At 39.5% G+C, this 27,080-nt stretch overlaps 1 protein-coding gene across 8 annotated transcripts in view; it reads left to right on the top strand.

The window, feature by feature from the left end:
* Nucleotides 1-21,496, top strand: part of HYCC2 (hyccin PI4KA lipid kinase complex subunit 2) — a 69,505-nt gene extending 48,009 nt beyond the window's left edge. For 7 of the 8 annotated variants that reach the window (XM_061608014.1, XM_061608009.1, XM_061608008.1 and 4 more), the window contains 4 exons: nucleotides 2,606-2,693; nucleotides 10,775-10,934; nucleotides 12,393-12,560; nucleotides 17,988-21,496. In XM_061608014.1, the coding sequence (XP_061463998.1) occupies nucleotides 2,606-2,693; nucleotides 10,775-10,934; nucleotides 12,393-12,560; nucleotides 17,988-18,586 (1,015 nt within the window). In that variant the 3' untranslated portion in view covers nucleotides 18,587-21,496. The remainder of the gene's footprint in view (nucleotides 1-2,605; nucleotides 2,694-10,774; nucleotides 10,935-12,392; nucleotides 12,561-17,987) is intronic. The other variant, XM_061608016.1, reaches the window with a different exon arrangement.
* Nucleotides 21,497-27,080: the final 5,584 nt, after the last annotated feature.

Raw genomic sequence — 27,080 nt, forward strand, 5'->3', positions numbered from 1 at the left:
ATTTTCTTCTTGTGCCATCTGGCTGTTGAGGCATTGAACACTCCATTATTACCTATTTTTCCCTAGGATTCACCACTTCAGTTAGCTGGCATTTTGTAACTATTTTATCAACCTAACAGAGCAATCCTATGCATGTCTGCTCAGAAGTAAGCCCATAGAGTGGTATTATTAGTCCTACTCAGCGTAGACCCACTGAAGTTGGTAGACATTAATAACTTAGATCCATTAATTTCAATGGGTCTATTTAGTGCAGAACTTAGTTGAATCCTATCCATAGTATTCAATGGGACTTACTTTTATGTCAGGGTGTATAGGATTTCACCTGTTAGCTTGTCCACCAACTTTAGACTCTGAGGATTTCCACTTGCAGCTTGTTTTAGATGCATCACATCAGCATGCCTTTAAAAAAAAAGAATGTTGTACCTCTGTGTCTAATTGTACATGTAGGTTATGTGTAGGTTTACATGTGAAAAAAATATTGAAAGGAGATTTGTTTATCTAAATAGCCTGTACTTCACACACAGGGCTCCATTGTTCTTTATTCAGTGGCTATAGTACTTCTGTGATGTGCTGGTGTAAATTACTCAATTATTTTCTACATTTGTTTTAAAGATACAGTGTTGTTAACAATCCTGCCTGATTGTAATGTTTACTAATTACACTATCTTGACTGGGAGAAGTGCAGGTAGGATGCAGTTGTAAAGAGTAGGTATTGTTTTGATTATAGCTAATTATTGAAGTAAATTAATTATAGGAAACTAATTGAAGTAAACTAATTAAGGAAGATGGAAGCAATACACTGAAGAAAAGAGATGCAAGGATGACAGATTCATTCACAGAGGAACCACATGATGAAGAACCAGAAGTTTGGAATGTGAGGTGAAAGCTGCTCTTCAAACACTTGGAAAAAACAAATCACCAGGCATATCAATAGAGTTACTACAAGTTACTGAGACTGAATGTCCAAATTTGGACAAAACTTTGTCAAGAAATATGGAAAACTGAACAATGGCCCACAGACTGGAAACTTTCAATATACATCCCAATTCCAAAGAAAGGGCATCCCAGGGAATGCAGTAATTATCGAACTATTGCCTTAATATCCCATGTAAGTAAAGTAATGCTCAAGATTCTACAACAAAAGCTCTTACCATACATGGAGCGAGAGATGCCAGACGTCCAAGCTGGATTTAGAAAGGGAAGAGGTTCCAGAGATCATATTGGAAACATATGTTGGATAATGGAACAGACCAAGGAATTTCAGAAGAAAATCACCCTGTGCTTTATAGATTACAGCAGAGCCTTTGACTGTGTAGATCAGCCTTTTCCAAACAGTGTGCCTCCAGATGTTGTTGGACCACAATTCCCATCTTTCCTGACCATTGGCAATGCTGGCTGAGGCTGATGGGAGTTGTGGTCCAACATCATCTGGAGGCACACTGGTTGGGAAAGACTGGTGTAGATCATGAAAAACTATGGAATGCTTTAAAAGAAATGGGGGTGCCACAGCATCTGATTGTCCTTATGTGCAGCCTATACTCTGGACAAGAGGCTACTGTAAGGACAGATTATGGAAAAACTGATTGGTTCCCAATCAGAAAGAGTGTGAGACAGCGGTTTATTTTACCATCATATTTGTTTAATCTATACACAGAACATATACGGAAAGTGGGATTGGACCAAGATGAAGGAGGTGTGAAAATTGGAGGGAGAAATATCAATAATTTAAAATATGCAGACGATACCTTACTACTAGCAGAAACCAGTAATGATTTGAAATGGATGCTGATGAAAGTTAAAGAGGAAAGCTCAAAAGCAGGACTACAGCTGAATGTCAAGAAGACTAAAGTAATGACAACAGAAGATTTATGTAACTTTAAAGTTGACAACAAGGACATTGAACTTGTCAAGGATTATCAATACCTTGGCACAGTCATTAACCAAAATGGACACAATAGTCAAGAGATCAGAAGAAGGCTATGACTGGGGAGGGCAGCTATGAGAGAACTAGGAGAGGTCCTCAAATGCAAAGATGTATCACTGAACACTAAAGTCAGGATCATTCAGACCATGGTATTTCCGATCTCTATGTATGGATGTGAAAGTTGGTCAGTGAAAAAAGCGGCTAAGAGAAAAGTCAACTCATTTGAAATGTGGTGTTGGAGGAGACCTTTGAGCATACCATGGACTGCGAAAAAGACAAATAATTGGGTGTTAGAACAAATTAAACCAGAAGTATCACTAGAAACTAAAATGATGGAATTGAGGGTAATCTTATTTTGGACACACAATGAGAAGACATGGTTCACTAGAAAAGACAATAATGCTGGGAAAAACAAGGCCAAACAAGAGATGGATTGATTCCATAAAAGAAGCGACAGACCTGAATTTACAAGATCTGAACAGGGTAGTACATGACAGATGCTATTGGAGGTTGCTGATTCATAGGGTCGCCATAAGTCGTAATCGATTTGAAGGCACGTAACAACAACAATTATAGCAGCAAAAAGGGGGTGGTGACTGTATTTCAAAGGTGAGCAATCAGGAGAAAGCTCAAGTTCAGAAAAATAATGAATAATCTTGTTTCCTTTTTATCTGTATGTAGTTACAATGGACAATGGGAACTTGGCCAGGAAGCACTGGATGACATAATTTACAGAGCACAGCTTGAACTTTTTTCTCAGCCCCTGTTGGTAAGGAAAAAGTAACTGCAATCTGTTAATGTGATTAAAATGTGTGTACATACATTATGAATATTAATCTATTACTTCCAAATGACGTGTGGTGTTCTAAAACCCTTTCAGGCTCAATTTAATCTTTCCCCCAGTAGTCTGCGTGGTACTTGTAGCACTTTCATGATAGACTGTGGTCATTTGGAATGTTGACAGAACCATGGAGGTCTGTGCATCAAGCCTTCCGAAGGTAGGCTGGGATCCAAAGAATTGGTCAGCCTCACAGAAGGCGGACAGAATGTCAATTGACTGAGAGAAGAGTGGAGGTAGACCAGCAACTGGCACTCCCAGCATGTTTGGCCAAAGTGCTCTTTTGGGAACCAGGCAAATATAGACTTTGGCTACACTGTATGGGGAGAGACCCAAGGGTGGCAAACCTTTTTGGCCTAAGAACTACATTCACCCTTGGCCAACCCTCTGGGCACACGTCAGCAGTGGACATAATTGCTCACTTGTGCACTCTTGTATACATGCACACACTTCACCCACAAGTGCACAGCCTCCCCTCCTCAGCTGACCTCGGTTAACAGAGGAGGTAGTTATAGCCCCCCCACTCATCGAATGATCTATCTGATGGCCATCCTCACTCACCCCAGTTTCCTTCCAGTTTCTTTTTCTTTTTTTCCCACTTCCACCAAAACTGGTGGAGTCTTGAGGGCCAGAAAAAATTGCTTCTGGTCATGCATCAGGCCCCTGGGCCCAGGGATTAACCACCCCTGTTCTATGGCTGTGCAGCTTGAATGGCTTGATCTAGCTGCTGCTGGCCACCCCTCTCTCTTTCCTGGCTTGAAGGAGGCCAGCATTAAGCCTTTAGGGAGGGGGAGCTGCTGGAGTGTTTGAAAGCCATGGTAGTGGCTCCAGGCTCTCCAGCCACTGTAGCTCACATTTTGTTGGGTAGACAAACCAGGTGGGAACATAGAAGGGAATTTGAGATTGCCTTTGAATCCTCCACCAAGGAAGAGTCGTGATGTCAGAAGGGTACTAACTCTTCTGATACATAGCAGCCACCAGCCCACCAACTCGCTTTCCCATAAACCTCCTTGTCCTGGAGGTGGTGTGTGGATCATCCATTAGCACTTATGAAGAGATGGGAGTCTTTGAGATTGACTTGAAGTGTGCTTGCAGTGCCCTCTATGCATTGCCTGCTCAAGTCTGCTCCAGCAGCAGGAGGATGGTTTTATTTATTTAAATAAGTACTATCCCACTCTTCAGCCATTCCATTTTCTCCCAGAGTGGCTTACAGATCACTACAAACTAGACAGCTCCTGCCCTCAAGCTTACAGTCTAAAAAGATACTACCCAAAATGAAAAAGGATTGGTAGGGAGGAGGAACCAATGCAGTGACAGTACAGGTTAGAGGTGTGTCTGTGCTGAGAGCATGTCTTGCATCTGCATGTCTTGTATGTGTGCCTACTCTCCGTGTTTTGTGTGTATATGATAGTGTATTATGTATCGATGTCCTGTCACACATGCTTGTGATAAAGGCCATGGTTATAGGCTGTGTCTATCTTGAGGTTCATATGAGCGATACAGAGGATGAGTGTTCTTGCACACATACTTGTGTGCACACGTGTTTCTTTACGCTTAAAAGCTATCTGTTTCTTAGCAAAAAGAACCTAGTACCTTTGCATTCAAGCCATTTTGTGTCTCCTTGCCCTCTCATTTGGTGATCCAGTGTGTCTGAAATCTGTCTATTTTAACACAAGAGGTTTGTGTGAGTGGAATTTTTATTTCCTCTGCCGTAGTACAAATAGCTTTTTAACCTCCCACTCCCCCCAAATCTTGTGTTTTCAAAAGGAGTTTGCCATGCAGTATATGGGGCTGCTGTTTGAGGGGAAAACCAGACAGAAGCAACTATAGATTCTTTATTTGATGGCTCCCTGATTTTCCCATCCTGGTCCCCTTCAACTCTCAACATCCCTGCCCATTGGCCATGCAGGCTGGAACTGATAGGAGTTATAGTCCAAAAAAATCTGGGATCCGGCCAGGCTGGAGATGCCTGTTCTAGTCAGTTAACATATATTAATTTGTGTCAGCAATAGCTGAAAAAAAATAGAGCTCCAGTAGGTGAGATATTGTAATGGTAAGTATCCTTTTATATAATTGTGGTGCCACCTTGTCTTGTTTTCCCCTCTTGATTTCTGCTTTACTTAATTTCTGTTTCAGTTACTAGTCATCCTATGAAGTTTTTATACAGGTGACGGGGGGTCAGTTGATTGGCCTAAGGAGTCATGTCTGTGTAAACTTTGGCAGATGATATATGAACATTGAATGATAAAAACTGTTGAAGTAGTTGGCTTCACCTATCTATAAATAAAAACAAAACGATTAATGAAATGAGAGCTGCATCTTTGCTTATGGATGTGGAAGGAAAAAATGACATTCAGAGCATGTGTTAGTGGACTAAGGTCCTATCCCAAATATGGGCTGCTGGCAACTCCTATTATTCCTGCCACCATCCTCTCTATACCCTTTTCACTTCTAGGTTGCTTATGAGGGTGGGGGAGCAGAAAGATTTGACCTAGGCCTGTTAGTTGCTGATTTCTTTAAAGGATAGAGGCAGAGGATAAGTGGAGGATACACTTCCTAAAAGGTAAACATAGTAATACTGAAGTCTGATATACTTGCAGCAGTCTAAAAACTAACCCGAATAAAAATGTGTATATGTTGCGTAGCATTTTAATACTAGCCTTTTTGCAGAGTACTGTGGAATCATTTATTGGCAGAAAAGAAATGCATTTTTCATTTTTCCAATAGATTTTGTTAAATAGCTCTTATGATGAATTGTAATTGGTTGAAACATTTAGTTATATGCTTCTCAATACAAAAACGTAAATGCTTCTTACCTGGTGAATTATTGGAACAGTGATTTCCTTAAGGGAGTGACTAAATGCACTACTAGATTGAAAAATTAAATTAAAAATTGAATCTACTGCTGGGCTCCCTCAGAGACTAACTATACTAAAAAGCCTGTAGGTGGATTTATATTTGAATTCAGTTTTCACTGCTGACTAAACAGTGAGCCTAACAGAAAATTAACCTGTGCAGTTCTTGATTGATTGGTGTTGTGTTATAATACTACTAGTAGGAGTAATCGCATCCGCATTTCAAACATTTGTCAATTTTGTCCTAGACTACTTTTTTTCTCTTAGACCAGCCTTTCTCAACCTTTGGGTCCCCAGATGTTGGTGGACTACAGTTCCCATAATTCCTGATCATTGGCCATGCTGCTGGGTCTGATGGGAGTTGTAGTACAGCAACATCTGTGAACCCAAAGGTTGGGAAAGGCTTCCCTACATTATACAGCCACAAGAGTGGCTGTATACTATAGTCAGCATAGATTGTTCACATTCCGCAATGTTAAATTGAAAATACCCCCCATGCCATTTTGATGCTTCCCATAAACTCATTTCAAAACAAAATCTTACAAAACTTACAGTCTTGAACTCAGAAACGCTTGCATAACAACCCTCTCAATTTTCATGGTGATACACAAAACAGTCAGAGAGAATCAAGAGTTCAAAGTGTAAAGAGAGAGAGAGAGAAAACAGACCCCTTCTGGACATTTTTCTATCAGAGTTCTCATAATCTGTTGAAATTAATTAAAAATCAGCCAGGTTCACAGAGTACCTGTAATCCTATTACTGACTTTCCCCATACTCTGACCTTCATCTTCTGCAGTTTAAAAGTTTAAAAAAATGCCTGGCTGATTTTTAATTAAGAAATTTAGCATTGAACTCAATGATAATGTTGGGCATGCTCAGTAAGAATCAAATGTCAGTGTTCTAAAAGCCAGATACACAGCTGCTGGGCTTGCTTCATCAGGGGGCCACACCCATGCCAGACCTTTATTTCACTTTAGACAGTCATGGCTTACCCCAAAGAATCCTGGGAAGTGTAGTTTGTGTAGCATGCTGAGAAGGAGACTCCTATTCCCCTGACAGAGCTCCAGTGGCCAGAGTGGTTTAACAGTCAGCTCCTCTGACTGAAGGTCTGTGAGGGGAACCGGGCGTCTCCTAGCAACTCTCAACACCCTTCACTAACTACACTTCCCAGGATTATTTGGGAGAAGCCATGACTGTCCAAAGTGAAATAAAGGTCTGGTGTGGATGTGGCCAGTGACAGCTTTGGTTTAAATTTGTGTGGGAGACTACATGTGCCTGCTGTAGAATAAAAAGGTGGGGAAACACTGAAAAAGAATGATACTGTTCACAATATTTTCCTTTTGGAAAGGAAAGGAGATTCCCCTCTGCCCAGTGCTTACCCATCCAATCTCCTCCCAACCTCCTTCCTCCCTCCCCCTCTCCTTCCTGTCCCTTCCCCAGGTCAGTTTCACCTATCATAAGCATGATTGCACAGGCGTAAATCTCACTGAACTCAAAAAGCATGCAAATGATCAAACCTGCCCTCCCCTCCTCCTCCCTCCTATCCCCTCCCTCTTGCCCCTTCCCTCCCACTTCCTTCACCCCTCCCCTTCCCTCCTTCCTTCTTCCCCTCCTTCTGCTCCCCTTTCCCCCATTATTTGGGCTGATTGCAGGTGTTGCCACCACTCACCCTATGCTCAGAGGCACATGTTACCAAATTCTTCCAAGCTACACAGTAAGTGGATTGGACTGCAAAAGACCAACCCAAACTGTGTTTGTATTTTGACAAATTTGTAGGGCAGTCCAATATCTCAGAGAGGAGGTCAGGTCTCCTGCTCCCCTGGTGCATTCACTATAGCTGCCCAATTTCTCTGCTTTTTAAAATTTGATAAAAGTATCTGTTGGCTATAGGTACATTCTTAAACCACAAGGTTTTTTGCCTATTAGTGAATTCTATTTTCTTTTACAGCTGTCTCCCTTCTGTGATTTTCTCTTATTTAAAAAATAGATTGAGTGTCCTATCTCTTTCCAATTAGGTCTCAAGCTCTACCCCAGTCCTAGAAGAGAATGGATTGGCTATCAGTGACCTTGAGAAACCAAAAAAGGGGTCAAAGACCAAGATGCTGGAAAATAGGAACTTTTATTATAGATAAAACCCAACGCGTTTCAGCCTGTTATCTGCAGGCTTTCATCAGGGGCTATGGTAAATCAAACAAAAGGGACAAGTTAACTCTACACACATATAAAATCATACACACATACATTGTACATATAAGTCTTTAGGACAATCTGATACTCACATAATGGCTTATAAGATTATAAGACCAGCAAATCGCTTTCTGTACTGTGTCAAAGTCAAATGTCTCTATGAGTAATGCAATTGGATTGTCTGTATATATACACAAGCAGTCCAAAGCGAAGTACAGGTGAATACAGTAATGTTCCCTGTAGCATGAGGAACAGCTAACACCTGGATGCAAGAAACAAATGAGGGACTAAGGGAAATTTTTGAAATTTACAGTAGGGGGAGAAGCTCAAAATCTTCATTTAACCCACTAGGGGTCATTGTTTTTAAAGTTAAAATCCAAGATAACTCTTTTCTTAATAGAATATCTTCATTCTCTCCGTACACCTTCTCCAAAACCCAAAATCTTAGATCAGTTATGGAATGTGGGCATTGGCTATAGTGATCCACTAGAGGGGCTCCCATCCTTTTATTCCTTAAGTTGCTAAGATGCTCTCCTATGCGTTTTTTAATCATTCTTGAAGTCTGACCCACATACATTTTTGAGCAGCCACACTGTTTCACGTAAATGACTCTTGAAGTGTTGCAAGTTGAAAAGTGATTCAGAGTGTGTGTCTTGTGATTGACTGGATTGGTAAATAATATTTAAAATAACAAATATGATTGAAAGCACAGACATGTAGCCCTAGTTCAGCTGTCACGCTAAACTATGCTTTAATATTACATGAATTAACCTTGGGCTTGTCAGCTCCCCACTCCCCTTTCCTCTGGTGCAGCTGTGAAGAAGAGAACAAATGCTTTCCATTCAGTTTTCAATTAACCATAGTTTATTATTATGACCAATCCCTGTGGCTAGTCTTAAATAGGTGTAGGAAAATCCTGGTTTTCCCTAGTTAACCATGGTTAAGAGTAGCCACAGTTTGGGGTCTGGTGTAATGATAAACCATGGTTAACTGAAAATGGAAGCCATAGCTTCCAGTCACCTCCTTGTGACTTTCCTGGAGGAAGAAAGGGTAGAGGGGAAGCTGATGAGTAGTACTAAACCAGCCTTCCTTAACCGAGTGCCCTCCAGATGTTGTAGACTTTAACTCCTGCCATCTCTGACCATAGACCATGTTAGGTGGTCCAACATCATCTGGAGGGATGCAGTTCTCTATCTTTCCTTGGTTATTGCATCCCAGCCAGGTTGTCATCTCTTCCTATGCAATATGTGTTCCCGTAGAAAATGGCAGTGCACCTGTTTCAAAGTCTTAAGCAGAAGAGACCAATATGAACTTATCTTCCCAGCAGTTCTTAGTGTGATTTTATGCTTTGGGAAGGTCATTCAGGAGAAATTTTGCAAACTGTTAAATTTGAGGCTTCTTCATAATTGCTTTACTGTTGCACTCCAAGTGAGTTGTGTCTGTGGTTCTCAATATAGAAAACAATTCTATAGTAAGCTGAACATAAAAATTGCAAACAACAGAAACTCTAGAGATTTGTGGTAAGGGTAGACTGAAATGGAGAATTTTTTTTGACAAAATATACTTGGATCGCTATAAAAGTGAGTTTCTTCTTTGTCATTAGAGCATCTCAATTTCAAGTTACATTTTGCAATTTCCTGTTCATCTGTCTTGGGCTGATGCAAGGGTGTATCTTCAAGGGTGTTTCAAGATAGTTGAACTTATTAGAATGACATTGATGTGGTGGAAGCGAGCAGAAGGGAATCGCACCATAGTGGGATGATAGGGAATTGGAAGGGATATGAGTTGCTATGAGGACCTCTGAGAAGGAAGGATGGAAGGAGAAAGTGGGTGTGGGGAACTGGAATAGTCTTCTATTGCTTGTGGTCATTTTTGAGCTTTCCTCTGTCAAACCACTAGTCGTTTCAAGGCACTGCTTCACACATGTTCCCCCCTGCCTCATACCAGTCAACTCCCCATAGGAAAAAATGATCATCACTTTTGTGCCTTGCCCTTTCTCCAATGAGGGTACATAGGATTAACGTCTCTTATTATCACAGTATACCTGTGAATTGGGTTAGTCTGAGAGAGACCAGGATACCCTCTGTTACACCTCAGTTTCTGACTTTATGAATGTTTAGCTTGTCGAGTGTCAGGAGGACTTTGGCCACAACAGTTTCTTGACATGTATATGCTCATTAAAAAAAAACAAAAAAACGCATGCCATATTTCACAAATGGCTGCATATGTGTTTTTTCCATTGGATGTTATCTCTGAGAAGGAAAAAATCCAGGGCAAAATAGCTCTGCATTGTGTTAACCATGCAGGGAGTGCTGTGTTGTAACATACTGAGAACTAGAGTTGGTTTGTAGTGTCTCCTTTGCCAAAAGATACTGATCAGCTCCCACCATCTTGAAGGTCAGTGTGGCTTGCAGCACAACCTTTGTAAATTGATCTGATTGATATACTATATTCTTTAAGTGCAAGTAGGCAGCAGTTTGTATGTATATTGCATGCTTTCTTCAGGTCCTAGAGCACACTTTCCCAACCTGGTGCCCTCCAGATGTTTTAGACTCAGGCCAATGATCAGGAATGATGGAAAGCATATTCTGAAACATCTGGAGGGCACTAGTTTAGGGAAGCCTGCCCTAGAGTTTGGCAGAAGCACAGAAATATGCCAGGAGAAGCTCCCAGATCTGATTGTAAAACCAGTACCTGCCAGCTGTGAAGTAGAATTGAATAGATGGTACACAAAACTTAGAACATTAGCTGACCAGAAAATATGAAAGGGAATATATATTATGGCAAGACCAGAGTTGTAGAAGGTAAAATATGAAGATATCATATATAATGATCCTGTTCAAGGTTATGAAGTGTAAATCCTTGGATTGAAGCTACATTTATATAATACTCTTGGCTCCTCTTCCAGTTTTTTTTGTATTAATTTGCTTGTTGAGAGCCAATTTGTATAGCATTTCACTGTTGTCATAGGTTGCAAATGCTATGAAGAACTCATTGCCCTTTGATGCTCCTGATGGATCGCAAGGGGGACAGAAGGTGTTGAAAGTGGAAGTTACTCCAACAGTGCCGAGGATTTCTCGGACTGCCATTACAACAGCTTCAATCCGTCGACATCGCTGGAGAAGAGAAGGTAATACTTTCCAATATGAAGCAGTTAATCTAGCATAGCATTATTCATCTCCATTGCTACAAACTGGTTTCTGAGTGTGAATGGTAATGTCAGTTTCTGTAATATATATAGTGGTGATCAATTTATGTACACTATGTGTAAACGTGATCATGACCTCATCCTATAAGGAGGTAAGTGTCCTTACTTTCTTGTAGGAGCTCTAGAAGGGTCTAAGTGATTTAAGTGGAATCTTGTGCTACAGAATTTTTATTGCAGGGCTAGAACTTATGCAGTGCTGACATCTTTCCCATCTTCTGTATGTTGGATCATATTGCCTCTCCATTTCTAAACTGTCTGACACATACTCTTGAGGCTTGAAAATGCCCTCCTTTGCAGTTTGTGGGTGATTGCAGCCAGACAGTATCTCTGAAAACTACAGCCTGCGTTGTTTTTACTTTTTCAAAGAATTTTACATTCCAAAAGGTCATACATATATAACTTTTGGTATTTTTTTATGCTCTTGGAATTTGAAATGTATATAAAACAACTTCAAATTTCAAAATAATAGAATTTGGATTGAGAGAATTTACACTTGTAAAACCATATGTTCTGATTTTCATTGTCAAAATGTATATCTGGCATTCAAGAAATACTAAGAAGCTTAGATAGAATTTTCAGGCCCTACAGTCTTAAACATATTGGTGAATGTCAATGTGTGTTGAGCTAATTTAGGAATTTTCTTATTATTCTTCATGATGAGCAGCTTCCTGTGAATTATATTTTAAATCTTTTAAATCTCTGTGTAATAACTTCTGTACAATAATTACTCTTCATGTGAATGGCTATATGTTTCAGAATAATAATAGATTCTTATTGCTGCTTATATAAATACAGTAGGGCCCCGCTTTGCAGTGCGCAGCGTTCCACTGACACAGCGGTTGTGAATTGCAGAAAGGCCCCGCTCCTATGGCGCTTGTTCCACTTTTATGGCGTTTTCCGGGCATCGGGCACCATTTTAGACAATGTTAGTCAATGTGTTCCGCTTTATGGCGGATTTCGCTTTACAGCGGTGGTCCGGAACGGAACCTGCCATATGAGCGGGGCCCTGCTGTATTATGTTAGAGTAGAAAGGCATAACATCCAAACTTTAAAAATGAAATTCTTTTCTCCTTTAACTTTTTCTTTGCTGATACTCTGGTTTTTCATTCTATTCCAGTTTCCTGACCCTAAAAACAAGTACTACCATTTTGCAAATCCTTGGTCGTGTGTGTCCTTATTGTTGATATGTTGTATGCTGGTCTCTTGTATACAATATCATACAGCACTTCTAACTATTTATATGGTGCTTACCCGGTCTCTGTCTAGTAAAGTGCTGATGGCGTTCTTGTGTGTTCCATGTAAACCTTAATTTCCCTGCCTGGGTTGGAATGTTTAGGGAAAGAGTAGAAAAGCACTAAAATATTATATGTTGAATCCCAGATGGCTTTGACTTCTCAAGCGATGCTGACTTGAGCATTCCTGGATCTCCGATCTTACACGGCTCCACAGACCTAGGGATCAAACGCAAGCAAGAGGGGAACGTGCTGGTGCTCAGGACCCCTGAGCATGGCTCACCGGAGCCCAACTTGGCAACAGCCACAACAGAGGGTAGGACAGTGATGAGGAGGCAGAAGTCAGTGAGGCTGTGGCTGGGGGAGGATCCTGGCTCCTTATCCCCAAGCAAAATTCCTTTTTGTTCTAGAGTGTGTTTCCACTATCCCAAAGTGTACTCTTTTCTGTTTCTAATATGCATATCCTTTTTATGCTTAGCACCAGATCAAGAGCTACCATTTCTAGTATTGTGGGTCTTGAACCTCTGTCACACTTAGCTTGGCATGGCTAAAATAAGGCAAAGAGCCACCCCTGATAACTTTGGGATTGCTTGGAAACATCTACTGAGCATGTTAACTCCTTTAAAAAAAACAAAAAAGAATAAGAGAATGCACCAAGTAAACATGCTGAGATCATTTTGGAAATGGGGTATGCAAAAGTCTTTCCCTGATTTAAGTTTAAATATTTAATTTTAAAAAATCTAAAGGTTTTTTTCTTAAGCATTTTTCACAGACTTCTTCATTTGCTGAATTTCCAGTTTGCTTAAATGTTTTCATCATCTGTCACGAGACCAATGCAAGTGGATCAGCTATTTCCTAAAGCTGAACTATATTCTAGTTATGAGATTGTGTCTCAAACCAGGTTGTCCTGATAGATTCAGCCTATTCTCTGTGAACAATATAGCCTAATACAGTTGTGTTCTTCAGGCCATTAGTGTCCTTTTATTTTGACCTTGTCCTCTTTAAGTAAGCGGTACTCTTTTTATGCAGTGCACATAATCCATCTGCAGCCACTTTGGTGCTGGTGGAGGGATATTTTAATGTGCTGTACAGTTATATGAATATATTTTGCTCTGCCTCAGGTCCTCCTAACCTGTTTCTGTGATGTCCCCTTTCTATCTTTGAAGTAGTCTTTTGACATTGTTGACGACTTAACTCGTATCTGATGTCAGACCTAGTACTTGCAGATTATGTACTGCATGTGCTTTGCAGTTGCCCCAAATCCTTCTAGAGTTAATGTTTTGTTGCACACAAACTGATCATGTATAACTGGAGATCTCATAGTGACAGGAGGGTCGAGACCTTTAGACATCAATAGAAAATTATGGAAGTGTTAAGCAATGTTAGAAGTAGCACCTGGTGCAGAATGAGTTTGAGCATGCTCAGTAAATAAGAGCCCCAACCTCAGCCTTTCTCCATTTGTCCCAACTGGTCTTATTTTGTTATACTAACTAAAACGTTGCATGTGCATGACCAGAAGGATGCTGAGAAATCCTCACACGCTGAGTATCTTCTTTTGAAAAAGGGTTCCTACGGATGTGGCACTCCCTTTCTTTTAACACTTCAGTTATTTTTAAAGACATTGCAATAACTTTAAATGTTTTTCCCTGTGATTATTCCTTTGGAGTATGCATCACCCCATATCTTGGTTATTGGCAAATGAAAGGAAGAATACAGGAATATAGCTCTGAATGGAGAAAATTTAAGATTAACTTGGCATTGAAGCTGAGCAAAACTGTTTTTCCAGTGATGTTCTAGGATTAAGTGAAGAGTGTGGTGTTTCTTTGGCCATGATCTCAAAAAAAAAAAAGTCCTATATTTGTAATGCATTATTCTTATTGGTGATGTTGGTCTTACAAAAAATAAAATTAGTAAATACTCTTTATGGACATTGCATAACATCAACATGGGAAAAATGATTTTTCTTGGCTACACTTGATTTCTAATATTCCATGTTTTTAATAATGAATGACAGGTAGAAGACTTAGCTGTTTGTGAAATATGACTGTGTTGGTTTACATATTCCCTGTCTGGAGAGAAGTATATGTTGAAAGGGGTGTGTTGATCTTCCTCTCGCACTGTAATAGTGGCAGCAGCTTTTGGGTATAGTTAGTAGTCCGTGGCCATGGGACAAAAAAAGCCAGGAGTCAATAGTGCAAAGAACCAAAAATAAAAATATTTCAGTAGGACAAAAACTGAGCTGATGTGTGCTTTTGCTTTTTGGTTCTATCAGAATTTTTGTTGCCTACCTGGGCTTTGGTAAAGAACATTTTTACATTTTCTGTGGGACCCTGGCTGCCTTGTTTTAACTAAGGCCAGAAATGAAGTAGGAGGGTGGATATTGAATAGTAACTTAGTTAAGCAAATTGCTCAGAAACCTCACTGGAGTGTCTGGGATCTGGCTTGAAAGGTATTACCCTGCATGTTTTGTCTGATTCACTCTCAAGCACCGCTGAGCTGCCTGGGCCTCTGCATGGTGGTAGCCTCCTAGAAGCCTCTCTGACTCTTTTCTCAAAGTAAAATGGATACTTTACAACATTACTTCCTCAAATATTATTTCAGGTTTGGTATCTTGCAAGTTCACACCATTTAATTTTGAGTACTTTGCAAAATTATCATGAGACTTCAGTTGTACACATTTAATACAACTTTGGCCATGTAGTTCTGAGGCCTCTCCATGCCAGTTGTGCACTATCCATTAGAATAAGAAAGGCTTGAGAGAGGTGGTGTAGGTGGCGGTGGCTGCTGCTGCTGCTCAGCCAAACACATTATCATCTGGCTTTGCATGTTGTTCTAAAAGAGTGTGATGCTGCATCTGATAAAAGGGTGCATTTGCTTTCAGGATATTCTGTTCTAGGTATGTATTAAATGGCTTTTTATTTTTGTGTGTGAAGAATACCATGTACAGAGTGGCTTGTTTTTTAAATGTCATCTTCGTCATATTGAGAAGCATTGTATGAAAATGTAAGTCAAGCAGTTGTCTAATTTTATTTTGTTTTGTAGAGTAATGTTATGTTAATATTTATAAAAATGAAGTAAACAAATCTTGCTTAGGAAAGGATAGAAAACATCCCTTCAATGTGTAAAAAGTGTTTTCCCTGATGGCTGAATATAATACTAGATTTCAGAATTTTCCATTATGGTAACCTTTCTGAGGAGAAGAGATGAAAAGCAAGATAAATTAGGAAGCACATGAGAACTGAGAATTGCATAATTATGAAAATTGAGTTGGGACAACGATTTCCAAGCAATGGATTGGAAGACGCCAGTTGACAAGCTGGTTGTGTTTTAGTGAAGTGTTAAACTCGTTTACTTAAGTGTTACAGATGCCATATCAGCTCAGAGGGATACTTCTATAGTTTTACAATACAATGACACAGGATTGTGCTTACAAGGGGCCATTCCTTTTGTTACCTGCCTAGGTGGAGATGGTGCTGGAATTGCTTCCATATGGCACTAATTCCATGCTTATAGCATTGACAATTGAAGACTGCTCACCATGTAGGTTGCCCCAAATGCATGGAGCTTTAATCCCAGTGCTGCATGCTTCCAGCAGCAGTAGTGTTGACATGGAGAAGATCTACACAACAGGGGCAAACCATGTAGTGAGTCAAGTGGCTTTCAAAAGTTACGGGTCCAGTATGTAACTGTAGCCCATGTAGAGATATGAAGTCTGGGGGGGGGGGGCGACAGAAAAGTTGGGGAAAAAACACCCTGAATTCTTCCTAATGTTTATGGAAAAAATGGGGAAAAACAATAATGGGGGGGAGGAATAGTTTTTTTCCTGAGTTTTTCTGGGGGGGTTTCTGCTCTTTATCTCTAATCCCATGGAAGCATTTCCAATGGCACTTTACGCAGAAAGGACAATATAGTGAGATTCCACCATAAGTTGCATATATCTGGAATTACAGCATGACTTGAAGGATGAATGCAAGGAGTAAACAAGCCAAACTTCTTTGCTTGTCCATGTTGCTTTAGCTTTAGTTTACTAAATCTGTCCAATTTCCCTCTCAATGTGCAATTAATATTTTTAAAAACTGCACTAAAATTTGCAATCCCCCCAAAATTTCAAATGATTTTTTTATTAATGACATTAAAATGTTCCTTCAACACAAAAGCCCCATGAGGCAGCAATCTCTTTTTCAATACAGTAGGGCCCAGCTTTTCAGTGATCCGCTTTAGGTGGCCCACTAATACGGCTGCTTTCAAGTAGAGTAAGGCCCCACTCATACGGTGCTTGTTCGCTTTTATGGTGTTTTTTGGGCGTCGGGCATCACTCTATTGAATGAGTTTTGCTTCAGGCACCTGGTTGGCCACTGTGAGAACAGGATGCTGGACTAGATGGGCCACTGGCCTGATCCAGCAGGCTCTTCTTATGTTCTTATGTTCTTATGCTTTTCTGCGGGTTTCGCTTTTTGGCAGGGGTCTGGAACGTAACCCGCCGTATGAGTGGGGCCCTACTGTATAATGTTGATGGGAGAGACAGTATGTCAATATGTCCCATCTGTCCCAGGTACATTTGCTGCCTCATTTTAAATAGGGTCACTTTGGGTCCTGGACGGACTGATGTTTTCTAGCTGTTACCAGTGGTGAAAATACTTTAGAATTTTCAAAACAGCTCTTGAACCATCTCGTAAAAACCTAGTATTCCAAGAGTGTGGCAGAAAACTTTGGACCTGAGTGTGAACTGAACTGCATAATTTATGTTCCAACCCACACGCTGGTCTAGGTGGTGCTGATCAGGTCAGTTCTGTCTGACATGGGGAGCTCGTGAATTCCTCTAGCATCTCTAATAATTGAATACATAAACAGCTTTGAGAGAGAAGCAGATATTGCCAGGATGCACTTGGAATCTCACAGTATCAGTCCGTTTCAAGCTAGCTGTATGCTTTGTTGTTTTTAAATGCTTATATGTTGAAGGAGCAGTACAGTGTCATTCATATAAGAAACATTGCTAAGGTCAGAATATTGTATGAAGCACTTTGAGTATTTGGGTAAAAGTGCTATATTGTAATAGTGTTTAAGGTCCAAACTAGGTGTGATGTCAAATGTGTGATTATATGTAATGTATTTAGGGTTTTTTCTTCTAAAAAACTCTTCTCTCCCCCCCCCAGCTGCAGTTAGCTGTGAAGGGGAAGCTTTCATTGGCACTAATAGAAGCCTCCTGGGGCTAATAATAGCTGGTGGGTAGTGGTGGTTTTCATCCTGACTGTAGGGATGGGAAGGATTAAACCCCCTCTCCCAGTGTGCCTTGATCTAAATCCTCATTGGCCCCACCCACAGCTGCTGTTTTAAGAGAAAACAAAATAGATATGTTAAATGCAATTGTGTCTACTACATGTCTAGTTTGGCCCTAACTATTGAAAGTGAGAGTAGGAGGAAGAGTGTTTCCAATGGAAGGTAACTGATAGGAAACCCTGTTTAGGATTACTGCCATCCAGAGTAATCCTAAACATGTTTTCTCAAATGTAAATCCCTCTGAATAAGTGAGTGTTAAGGCTTCAGCGTTTTATAGATTTTCTGGACTATGCCAGAAAATGTATTTATTCTTGTGGCTTCAGTCCTAACCACATTTACTAGCGAGTCAGTCCCAATGGTAAGCACAAATATATAAAGAAATGGCCTAGGTACAAATAATAGAAATGTTATGAAATTTGAACCATGATGGTTTACTTTCTCAATCTGATTTCTTTTGGGTTTTTAGATGCTGAGGGTATCAACGGAAGAGAAGAATCTGTGAACCTTAATGATGCCGATGAAGGATTTTCATCTGGGGCATCCCTGAGCAGCCAGCCAGTTGGGACCAAACTTTCATCCACTTCCCAAAGGGGAAGCTTAAGGAAAGGAGCAACGGGACGTTCAGCCAAGGATAAAGAGATTTCTGCGGTTACCAAATCCACTGAGAGCCCTCGAGAGTCTGCCCGTAAGCAGTACCTGCACCAGTCCATTGACCTCAGCACAGATGCGACTGAAATGACTCCTACAAAGAAACACCTGAGCCTGCCCGCTGGGCAGGTGGTGCCAAAAGCCAATAGTGTGAGTTTGATTCGGACTGCTAGTGCTTCTTCCAGTAAGTCATTTGACTATGTGAATGGCAGTCAAGGAGGTTCAGGAGTTGGTATTAGCAGTGAGGGTGTTACTAACTTAGCAGCTGGCAACACCAATCGCTTTTCGACCATTAGTCTACAGGAGGACCACTTAGGCCACGCTGGAAATGGTAAAGATGTCATCTCATCAGGAGCTCCTCTGACCAAGCAGTCCCGATCCCCAAGTTTCAATATGCAACTCGTATCCCAGGTTTAACATTGTTGTCCTTCCTATACTTCCTCCTCCCCCATCTTTTACCCTATTCTTCTTTGAGCAACAACAGCAACCATCATCATATAGTGTGAAAATCCAGGCTTCTGTGATCTTGTTCAGTTCATTTTAGATGTCATACTATGTTTTGTACGGAAACAGCAATAAAACCTCATGTTCCAAGTCCTCCCCTTCTTGCCCCCCCCAAATGTGGTTGTGAAACAGTAGGAAATGTACTTTATGCCTTTTCCATGCCTTCCTTTCTCCTTGGGTGATGTGCAATCCATTGTAGGCTGATCAGTCCCATTTCAACACTGTGAGTTTTGAGAAGATCGGAGGAAATGGTGAATGTGATCCCTATGGAAATGAAGCTTTTGTTTTTTGAGAAATAGAAACGGGTTAGCTTTCTCAATCTACAGTTCTGTAAAGACTACTGAACTGTGACTTTTTGTCTCTTGGAACCAGGAACGCCTCAGAGATTCTAGTAGGACTTTGGACCTCTGAGTTAGTGCAATCAAATCTGAGGGAGGAACATACTGTCATTGCTCCTGGTGGCTGTCTTAAATGCACTTTGTTATGAAAATGAGAGTAGTCCTTCTCTACCGTCCCTCTACTCTTACTCCCCAAACACTTCATGTTCAGCTATTGAGACATGCATGTTTTCAAGTTGTTGCCTCCTCAGAAAAAGTGAGCTGTAAGTAGACAGTGTAGGTTACAATCCATCTTTAATGGCGTTGTAGCTGTATTTCACGTTACATGTCTTCCCCCTCCAGGACACAGGGTTGCTTTGCCTGTATATGCTAGGACTTCCTGAAAGATGAATTATGTTTAAAATAATGGAGAAGTAGAAAAGGGGGACACGTTTACCCAGAAATTACTATTCAGCACTGCTCCTTTAAAAATAGAAGATACTTTTGTAAATTGGCAATGTTTGAAATGAACAAGAATTGCAGATTAAGAGAGGCTGCTTGCTGTGGTGTGACTAAACTTGGTCACAGAATAGACTCGGAAATCTGCAGTAATTATGGAATGTTCTCCAGCACTATTTGGCAGGAACAGAGGTAATGGTTACAGGAGTGTCTGAGTTCCTTTAAAATATTGCCCAAACAGTGGGATTTTGGTCAGTCCTCTCCCCCAGAAAGATAACAATTCACTGTCTATATTTTGATTAATCTGTTGCAGTTGTGACTATTTCATCTAGCTAATGTAAGTGGGGGGGATCCTCTCCCTCCACTCTAATTTGGGGACTTAATACAATTGAAACTAATCTTGAATGCATGTGACGTGTGTGGGCAATATTTGGCATTTATGCTGTAGATCACTGCTTTAAATTGCATTTCTTATTCTAAAGGAAAGTATTCATCATATTTTGGACAGTCTTCTGTATACATAAGAAGCAAAAGAGGGCATTTTGTCCTTTTGTCCTGTGCTATATGTTGACCTGGAAATGTGTAGGTTATTAATCTAAGGAACAGGTGTAAATTGTATTTCCCCCCCCCCGGCATTTTGGGTTCATTGTATTGGGGAGGAAGATTAAGAGGAGTAGAAACATAATAGGTTATTTTTAGATGGATTAAAGACTATGATATTTAGAACTACAAAGTGCCATTACTCTGCTAAAAAATAAGCGTTAAAACATTTTTTAAAATACAATTGACACCTTCCAGTCTTCTGCTCTTTTTCTTCCTTAACTTAAAATTCCATTTTTTCAAAAGAGCCTAGCTAGCCTCATAGTAATGTCTTTTAGTACAATTGCTGTAAGAGTTACATTTGCTCTGTAAAGAGCTTTTTATGAACTCTAAACTAATGTTAAATCACTAAATACCATGGGATTGGATCTAGATGCACTTGGTTCTCATTGAAATCAGTGGGACTTGTAATGACAAACTTGTTACATTGATTTCACTGAGGTCTGAGTCCAACCCCATCTAATTGAAACTCAGGAAGGTTCACCTGTGATTAAATGCAACAACTCAATATACAGAGTAACACTAAATGGTATGTAAGGTGTAGGCTGGGACTCCTTTGGCTCTGAAGTCAGTAATTATAGGCTACATCAAGAAGGTATACTTCAGAAAGGGCTAATGTTCCATAGACTGGTGAAGGGGGCCTGATCATGCCTGTTAATTTTCAAGAGTACTGGTAGGATCCACACTTAATCAAGCAGTTTTGATTCTGCAGAAACATTTCCCTTTTTTAATAACAGAAATAATAGCCAGGATCCCAAAGGCTGCATAGGGGGCTTTGGGCTTGTGTGTGTTAAACAACAGCTCACCATGCCACATGTCAAACCACATCTGAAATTAAGGGGATGTTTAAAAGCAGGTTGTGAATGGCAGGGCGGTTGTGGGAATGGTGGTGTCTGCAATTCAAATGGATTTTAAAAAATGGGTATGGCCAAGGTCATAGGCACGTCTCAAGTAGCTTTTTAGATCCTGCTCCATGAATTCTATATAGATGAAGCCAAAAAAAGTGAACCTTCGTCAAAAGAAAAACAATATTACTGTAAAGCAGGGCTGTGTAACCTGTCGCTTTCCAGCTGCTGTTAGACTTCAGCTCCCATCATTCCTGACCATTGGGCACGCTGGCTGAGGCTGATGGGTGCTGGAATCCAAAGGCATCTGGAGCGTCCACAGGTTCCTTATCTCTGGGCAAAAGTCTACTGAGGACCAAATTGTTTTTGTCCTTTTTCTTTTTGAAAGATGTGGAATGTTCAAACTAGTTTTGATAGAATGTGCCACCATATGCTGATGTATAATTGTATGTACACAAAATACAGAAATGCATATTATACATGTTGATGATTGGTAGTCCTGCTATCAAATTTGAATGTGTCTTAAATATAAGTCCATCTTAAGGGGTATAGCTTATTAAAAAAATGTAGTGTATCCTCAGCACATTAAAATTACAAAATTTTCTCTGTGTTGGATAGAGGTTGACTCAGATTAGGGTGCTGAAACCCAAATTTGTAGCCTGTTTGGTTGTTTTATGTTTTGCTGTAGAACATCCTATACTTAGTTTTTTGTTTGTTTTTAGTGCCTTCTGGCGTAAATCTAATATTTGCTTGCTGCTCTTCCTCTTGCATTACTTTCCTTGTCCACTTCTGATGCAATTCAGATTCCATCCCTGTTTAATATGCACTTTTCCGCACATTGTGGGTTCAAGTGGTATGCTTACCTTGTCCCCAAGGATCTTTACAGTATGTTCTGTAAGAGATAAATGCTGCTAAACGTCTTTTCTTAAAGTTGTGTGTTCTCTTCTGCTGATACTGAGCAGTCATTTTAACAGGTCGTGTTGGTGCTGTTTCAGTGTGTGATAGTGTATCGGCTGCTTCATGCTGTGGTGTTCCAAAGTTTAATGGAAAACACTGTACTGATGCTTAAGGGATTTAATACTGGCTCAGTACAGATGTAACATCTCTTCCCGTCCCACCCATTTTTTTTTACCTACGGTTGATAATGGTAGTGCCCCCAAGTGTGTACCTTTCCTCTTAGCTCCTTGGGTTTTTTACACACCTCCTCCCCTCCCCTTCCACCTGTTTCTGGATTCATTTGCACACTCGCTTTTAAAGTGTGTATGTATCTATAATGTATTTTATAAACTTTGATACAATACCAAAAGTATACAAAAAGTCAAATGCTAGCTTTCAGTTCCTACTTCAAGGCTAACTTGTGATTAGCATTCAGCTTGACACAGACGGAATGCTAATACAATGTTGAAAAGAGAGGTGGGGAAGGACCAGAAGCATGTGAACCTGAGGGAGCTCTGTGATGCGTCCTTCCCTGGCTTTCCCTGTCAGGTTCCTACCTGCTCGTGGTTACTGCCTGTCTCTAGGCACCACCAGGGACTCCACCAGTCCGGACCGCACTCTCTTATGGTTTACCTATCCGCTCTAGCACAGATCTCAACAGATCCCCCTGCTAGGCAACCACCAGTAACGTCCCAATACTAGTATTCCCAGAGACTCTGAATACTGGTATTGTTATTCTCTTCATTTGTTACAGTTCCCCTTCAGCCTTGGTCATTACCTTACCCTCCCTTCTGGTCTGTGAAACTCCAGCCAAGGATCAGGCCTTTGGTAAACCAAATTAAGTATTTATTAAAGATAACAAAGCTAACAAGATTAACAAGATTTCTTCTTAAGGCACATAAGCATATGGTTTTACTCAATACTAATCCGAACTCCACCTCCCTCCTGGTAAACAACTCTCTAAACCCCACCAAGCAATCCACTCTTTCTCTTCTCCCCCCTATTCCACTCTCACTCCTCCTCCCACACATTCAGCCATCCCAAACACCCAGCCAACCATCCCGCATTCCACTGCCCATTCACTCCCCCTCCTTCACTCCACCTACCATGCATCTTCCAAAACAACAACACTTACCATATATACATCAATATAGGAACATCACAAGCTCCCAATTGGTTAAGAGACTGGAGAAATACTAAGTCTTCACTGAGCCACTGTGCTTTTTTATAAAATGAAATGAATTGAAATGGAATAGCATTGAATTGACAGGGAAAGGCCAGAGTTGTCAAACTCATTTATCATTTGTCTTACAAGCTGTTTACACAATATTTTAAGCTTCTCTAACTCTGTCAAAAACAGATATTGCCATCTGCAGTTCTTCCCCCATAGTTACTGGTAATGTCATCGCTTCAGTTATGTGGTGATGACGACTCTTTAGAGTGTGATATTCTAGGTGCACATGGGAGAAGAACAGAACGCTTACATGTCTCATGTGTAAACTGAAATACCTGTGGGAGGAGTGTCAGCAGGAAATATGTTAGCTGAAAATGAGATTTTGTAGGTTGGGAAGATAGTCCAGTGGCACACTTGGTACTTGCATTCCTCTACTGAGCAACAATGTTGGGTCTGAACATTCCCACAATTAAATAATATGCTGCTGTTAATTTTGCCCCAGGCTTTATACAAGAGGAAAGGTGGACATAAAATTGCAAATAGACTAATTTTAGTTATGTTTGTGCATTGGTTTCATGATGCAGACAACAAGTGTAAAATGTAATGGCTAGATAGACATCAAACAAGATTGAGCATTGCATTGGGTATGAAGGTGTATCATTATACATCTCAAGTGTACAACTTAAAGGCAGGTCTTTAGTGCAGTTCTTAAAGCGCTTGTCTGTCAGACTCTACTTCCATACTGGAATGATAAATTCATATCACAGTGAGTATCTATTACTTGTAGGATTTGCAAATATGGTAGTGTCTGATTCATGTATGAAATTTTCTAGACTCATGTTTTTCTGTCTAAATTTAAGATAGACAATGCTTATGTTCTGCTATTGAAGAAAGGAAAATCACAATGTTTTCAAGCTGTTTTATTTGCACTGTTTTGTGAACAATAGAATGGGATGGGGGGCAGATCTTCCCCTTATGGAATGAGTGTACGTGAATAGGTACATTTGTCATAGGTTGACAATCGATTGCCTCGTTTGTATGCAATATGTCAATATAACCATAATATTTTCTTGCCTCTTAAAAAGTTAAAGTTTGCATTTTCATTTTTATCAGTGTTTACCTATCAGGGAATAGATGTTTGCAGTTGGTTAAAAAGAAGTTCTAAACTACTCATTTTAGAGTAGAGAGTCCTACCCTATGGTCATGGTTTAAGCTAAGATGATTTTTCCTTCTGAAGTTCGCATTGCAGTTTGGTTGATAAGAAACAGTTCAAGAGATTAGACAGATGACAAAACGTACTGAAAAGTGTCCAACCTAACAAAAAGCATTTGGATAAATTATAATGTCAGAAATATTGTTGCATAATGTCACATAGATTTTGAGACAAAGACCGAAAACACTGCAATTATAAACTGTCTTTAGTACTCAAAATGTAGATCAGACAAACTTTCAAGCTGAACTGGGAAAATTCAGTCCATGCCAAAGACTGTTGATTTGATGCATTGTCTAGTATTAAGTAATCTAGTGCCCCAAGACTCAATTTATGTATGCAAAAGTCTGCTTTGGTAAATTCCAGATTCATCTGCTTCATGCCAACAGTTTTAACAAATCTATTTATTTTGTTTTAAACAGATAAATCTTAAAACAGATAAATGTGGCGGAAGTAAAGCATTATTTTATCTTACGGATTTCATGGATAGACTAGTGCTTAGCAGCATGTTGAATCAATGGGACTTGAGCACTTATCTCATTGATTTTAGAACAACTTAAGCATGCTTAAATTTTTCTGGGTTGTACCCACTGTGGTTATTAATATGAAACTTGTTTTTTTGTTGTTGACTGGGATCCAAAGATTATTTAGAATCACTTAAGTGCTTGTAATTTAATTTCTCTTTAAAAAACCACCCAAAACTGATACCACCATTGCTTCTGATGCCGTACTACAAGCTGTTGTTGAAACTTCCATTTTTACACCCATGTGGCATTGTGGGCCTGCTGTTTTGAAGAAAACAACACCAAAATCTCCTTGGGCGCTCAGAACTATTTTTACAGGCTTTGGACTGTAGTTGCTATTTATAATTTTGTTTAGTGTTCTAATCTTATGTGCAGTAAATAATTTGAGTAATCAATGTTCTGTTCTAAAATATTTGAAGATAATTATATAGATTTGGTAGAATAGAATGTATTTATCAAACTGTAAGAATTCCAGAGAGCAAATGAGTGGGATTCTGAAAATCAGGTATTTGTATATGTTAAGCCACTCTCATCATTTTTAAACTCCAAGATAATTCCTCTGTCGCCGTTTTTAAAATGCAGAAACAGAATATGTAGCTAATAGCCATTTAAAATAAATATTTTACTGGATTTCCTTGGGATTATCAGGATTTGGGCTTGGAATTACATAAATCACAATAGGTTCTGTAGTCATCTTTAGAAGCAGAAAATATAATATTTAGGGTAGGTGCAGGATTGTATAACTTCATGTGTGTGTGTGTTTTTAATTCCTGAAGGTTTGTGTTAAATGTGCATCCAGCCTTCAACTTTTAAAAGCAAAGTTCCCAGAACTTGGTCTACTGTCCTTTTCCAGAAATAATGTTACACAAAATGCATAGGAATAGTTGATAATCTTGCATTTTTCTTAAAGTCACTTGTGTTAATAAGCTGCTTTATTCTGAGCACTTAATTTGCAATGCAGAGACACATTAGTGGGCACAACAAAATATTTGTGTATTTTTACTTGTGTCGGTTTTTTAAAAGATGATTTCAAAATGGTTGTCTCTTGTGCTAAATGTTGAGAATTAAAATGCTTATACATTATATTATAAGTCGGTACCAGATAAAACAATGGGAGAACTCTTTTTGGTGCTTTAATTCAGATGGGACCAATGTTCTTCCTTTTTTGGCACTAAATGTGAATTCCTGTAGCTAATAGCCCACTTCTTTTAACCATAACCCAAGTCTTTATCAACCATATAGCAGGACTTTAAATTGGCAGAGGGTTAAAAAATACTGAATTTCCTTACATTTACCGAACTTTTGTTTCTGTTTGACTTGAAATTTTTATTTATGATGAACATGAATATATATGGCTTTTAACCTGTTGATTTAAAATTACAGTATTCTGGAAAAATATGTTTGTGAAAAATACTCATGGGCGTTTGAACTTGTGCGTGTATGTGTGTATAATGGTTGCCTTGTAAAATTTCTTTTTACAATGCTCTCATTAGTGTAGAGATTTGTGGGAAGGGCATTAGTAATTTTTTCCCAGCTATTTAGAAAGTAGCTTGTAAGCCATAAATTATAAATAAGACTCTTAATTGGGAAGACACTTTTTCCATATATAATTTAGTTGTCAGTCTCACAATTCAGTTATTCTGAAACTATACACTTGAATCTGAATATTTTTAACAAATTAACAAGTTGTGAATGGAGTTGTCAGTGAATTTTTAATGTTTGTAATACCACCCAATTTTCAATTGATCTTTTGATTTTTATCCTGCAGAAATTGCAATCAATTTGATAAGCAGCTGTATAATGTTTAAATATCAGAAGCCTCCCCCCTCATTTTCTCTCATAGAAAGGTTTACTTCTGAATTAAGATTTTTGAAGGATTTTAACTATTTTTGCATTATGTAACCTGTTTTACCTCGTTCACAACAGGAGCTTAGGCAGCAAATACCCCACTTACTATAGTCAAAATCTATTTGGCAGAAAGACTTGAATTATGTTAATGTTCCTCCAGCATGAACATGCATGTTGGTATAACACCCAAAACATTCAGAATTTGGTGCTGGTGAAATGCTAATCAAAACGGATGTGTAATAAATACAGTCTTCTTGGTGTTAGGACCCTAAACTGGGACCTGTGGAAAAACATGTATTAACAGAGCTCAGATGACATGTTTGAAGATCATTATTATATTGGTGCATGCAAGCCATTATCTTAACTGTCTTACTGAATCTGGTTAATGCTGTTGACTGTTGTTGAAATGTGAAATGTTGATCTTGTAAATACCTGCCAGAGAGACTATTTTAAATCATTGTAAATAGAGGTGTATAAAATTGAAACAAATCTGC

This window comes from Rhineura floridana, chromosome 2, assembly GCF_030035675.1.
Source record: "Rhineura floridana isolate rRhiFlo1 chromosome 2, rRhiFlo1.hap2, whole genome shotgun sequence".
NCBI classification, from domain to species: domain Eukaryota; kingdom Metazoa; phylum Chordata; class Lepidosauria; order Squamata; family Rhineuridae; genus Rhineura; species Rhineura floridana.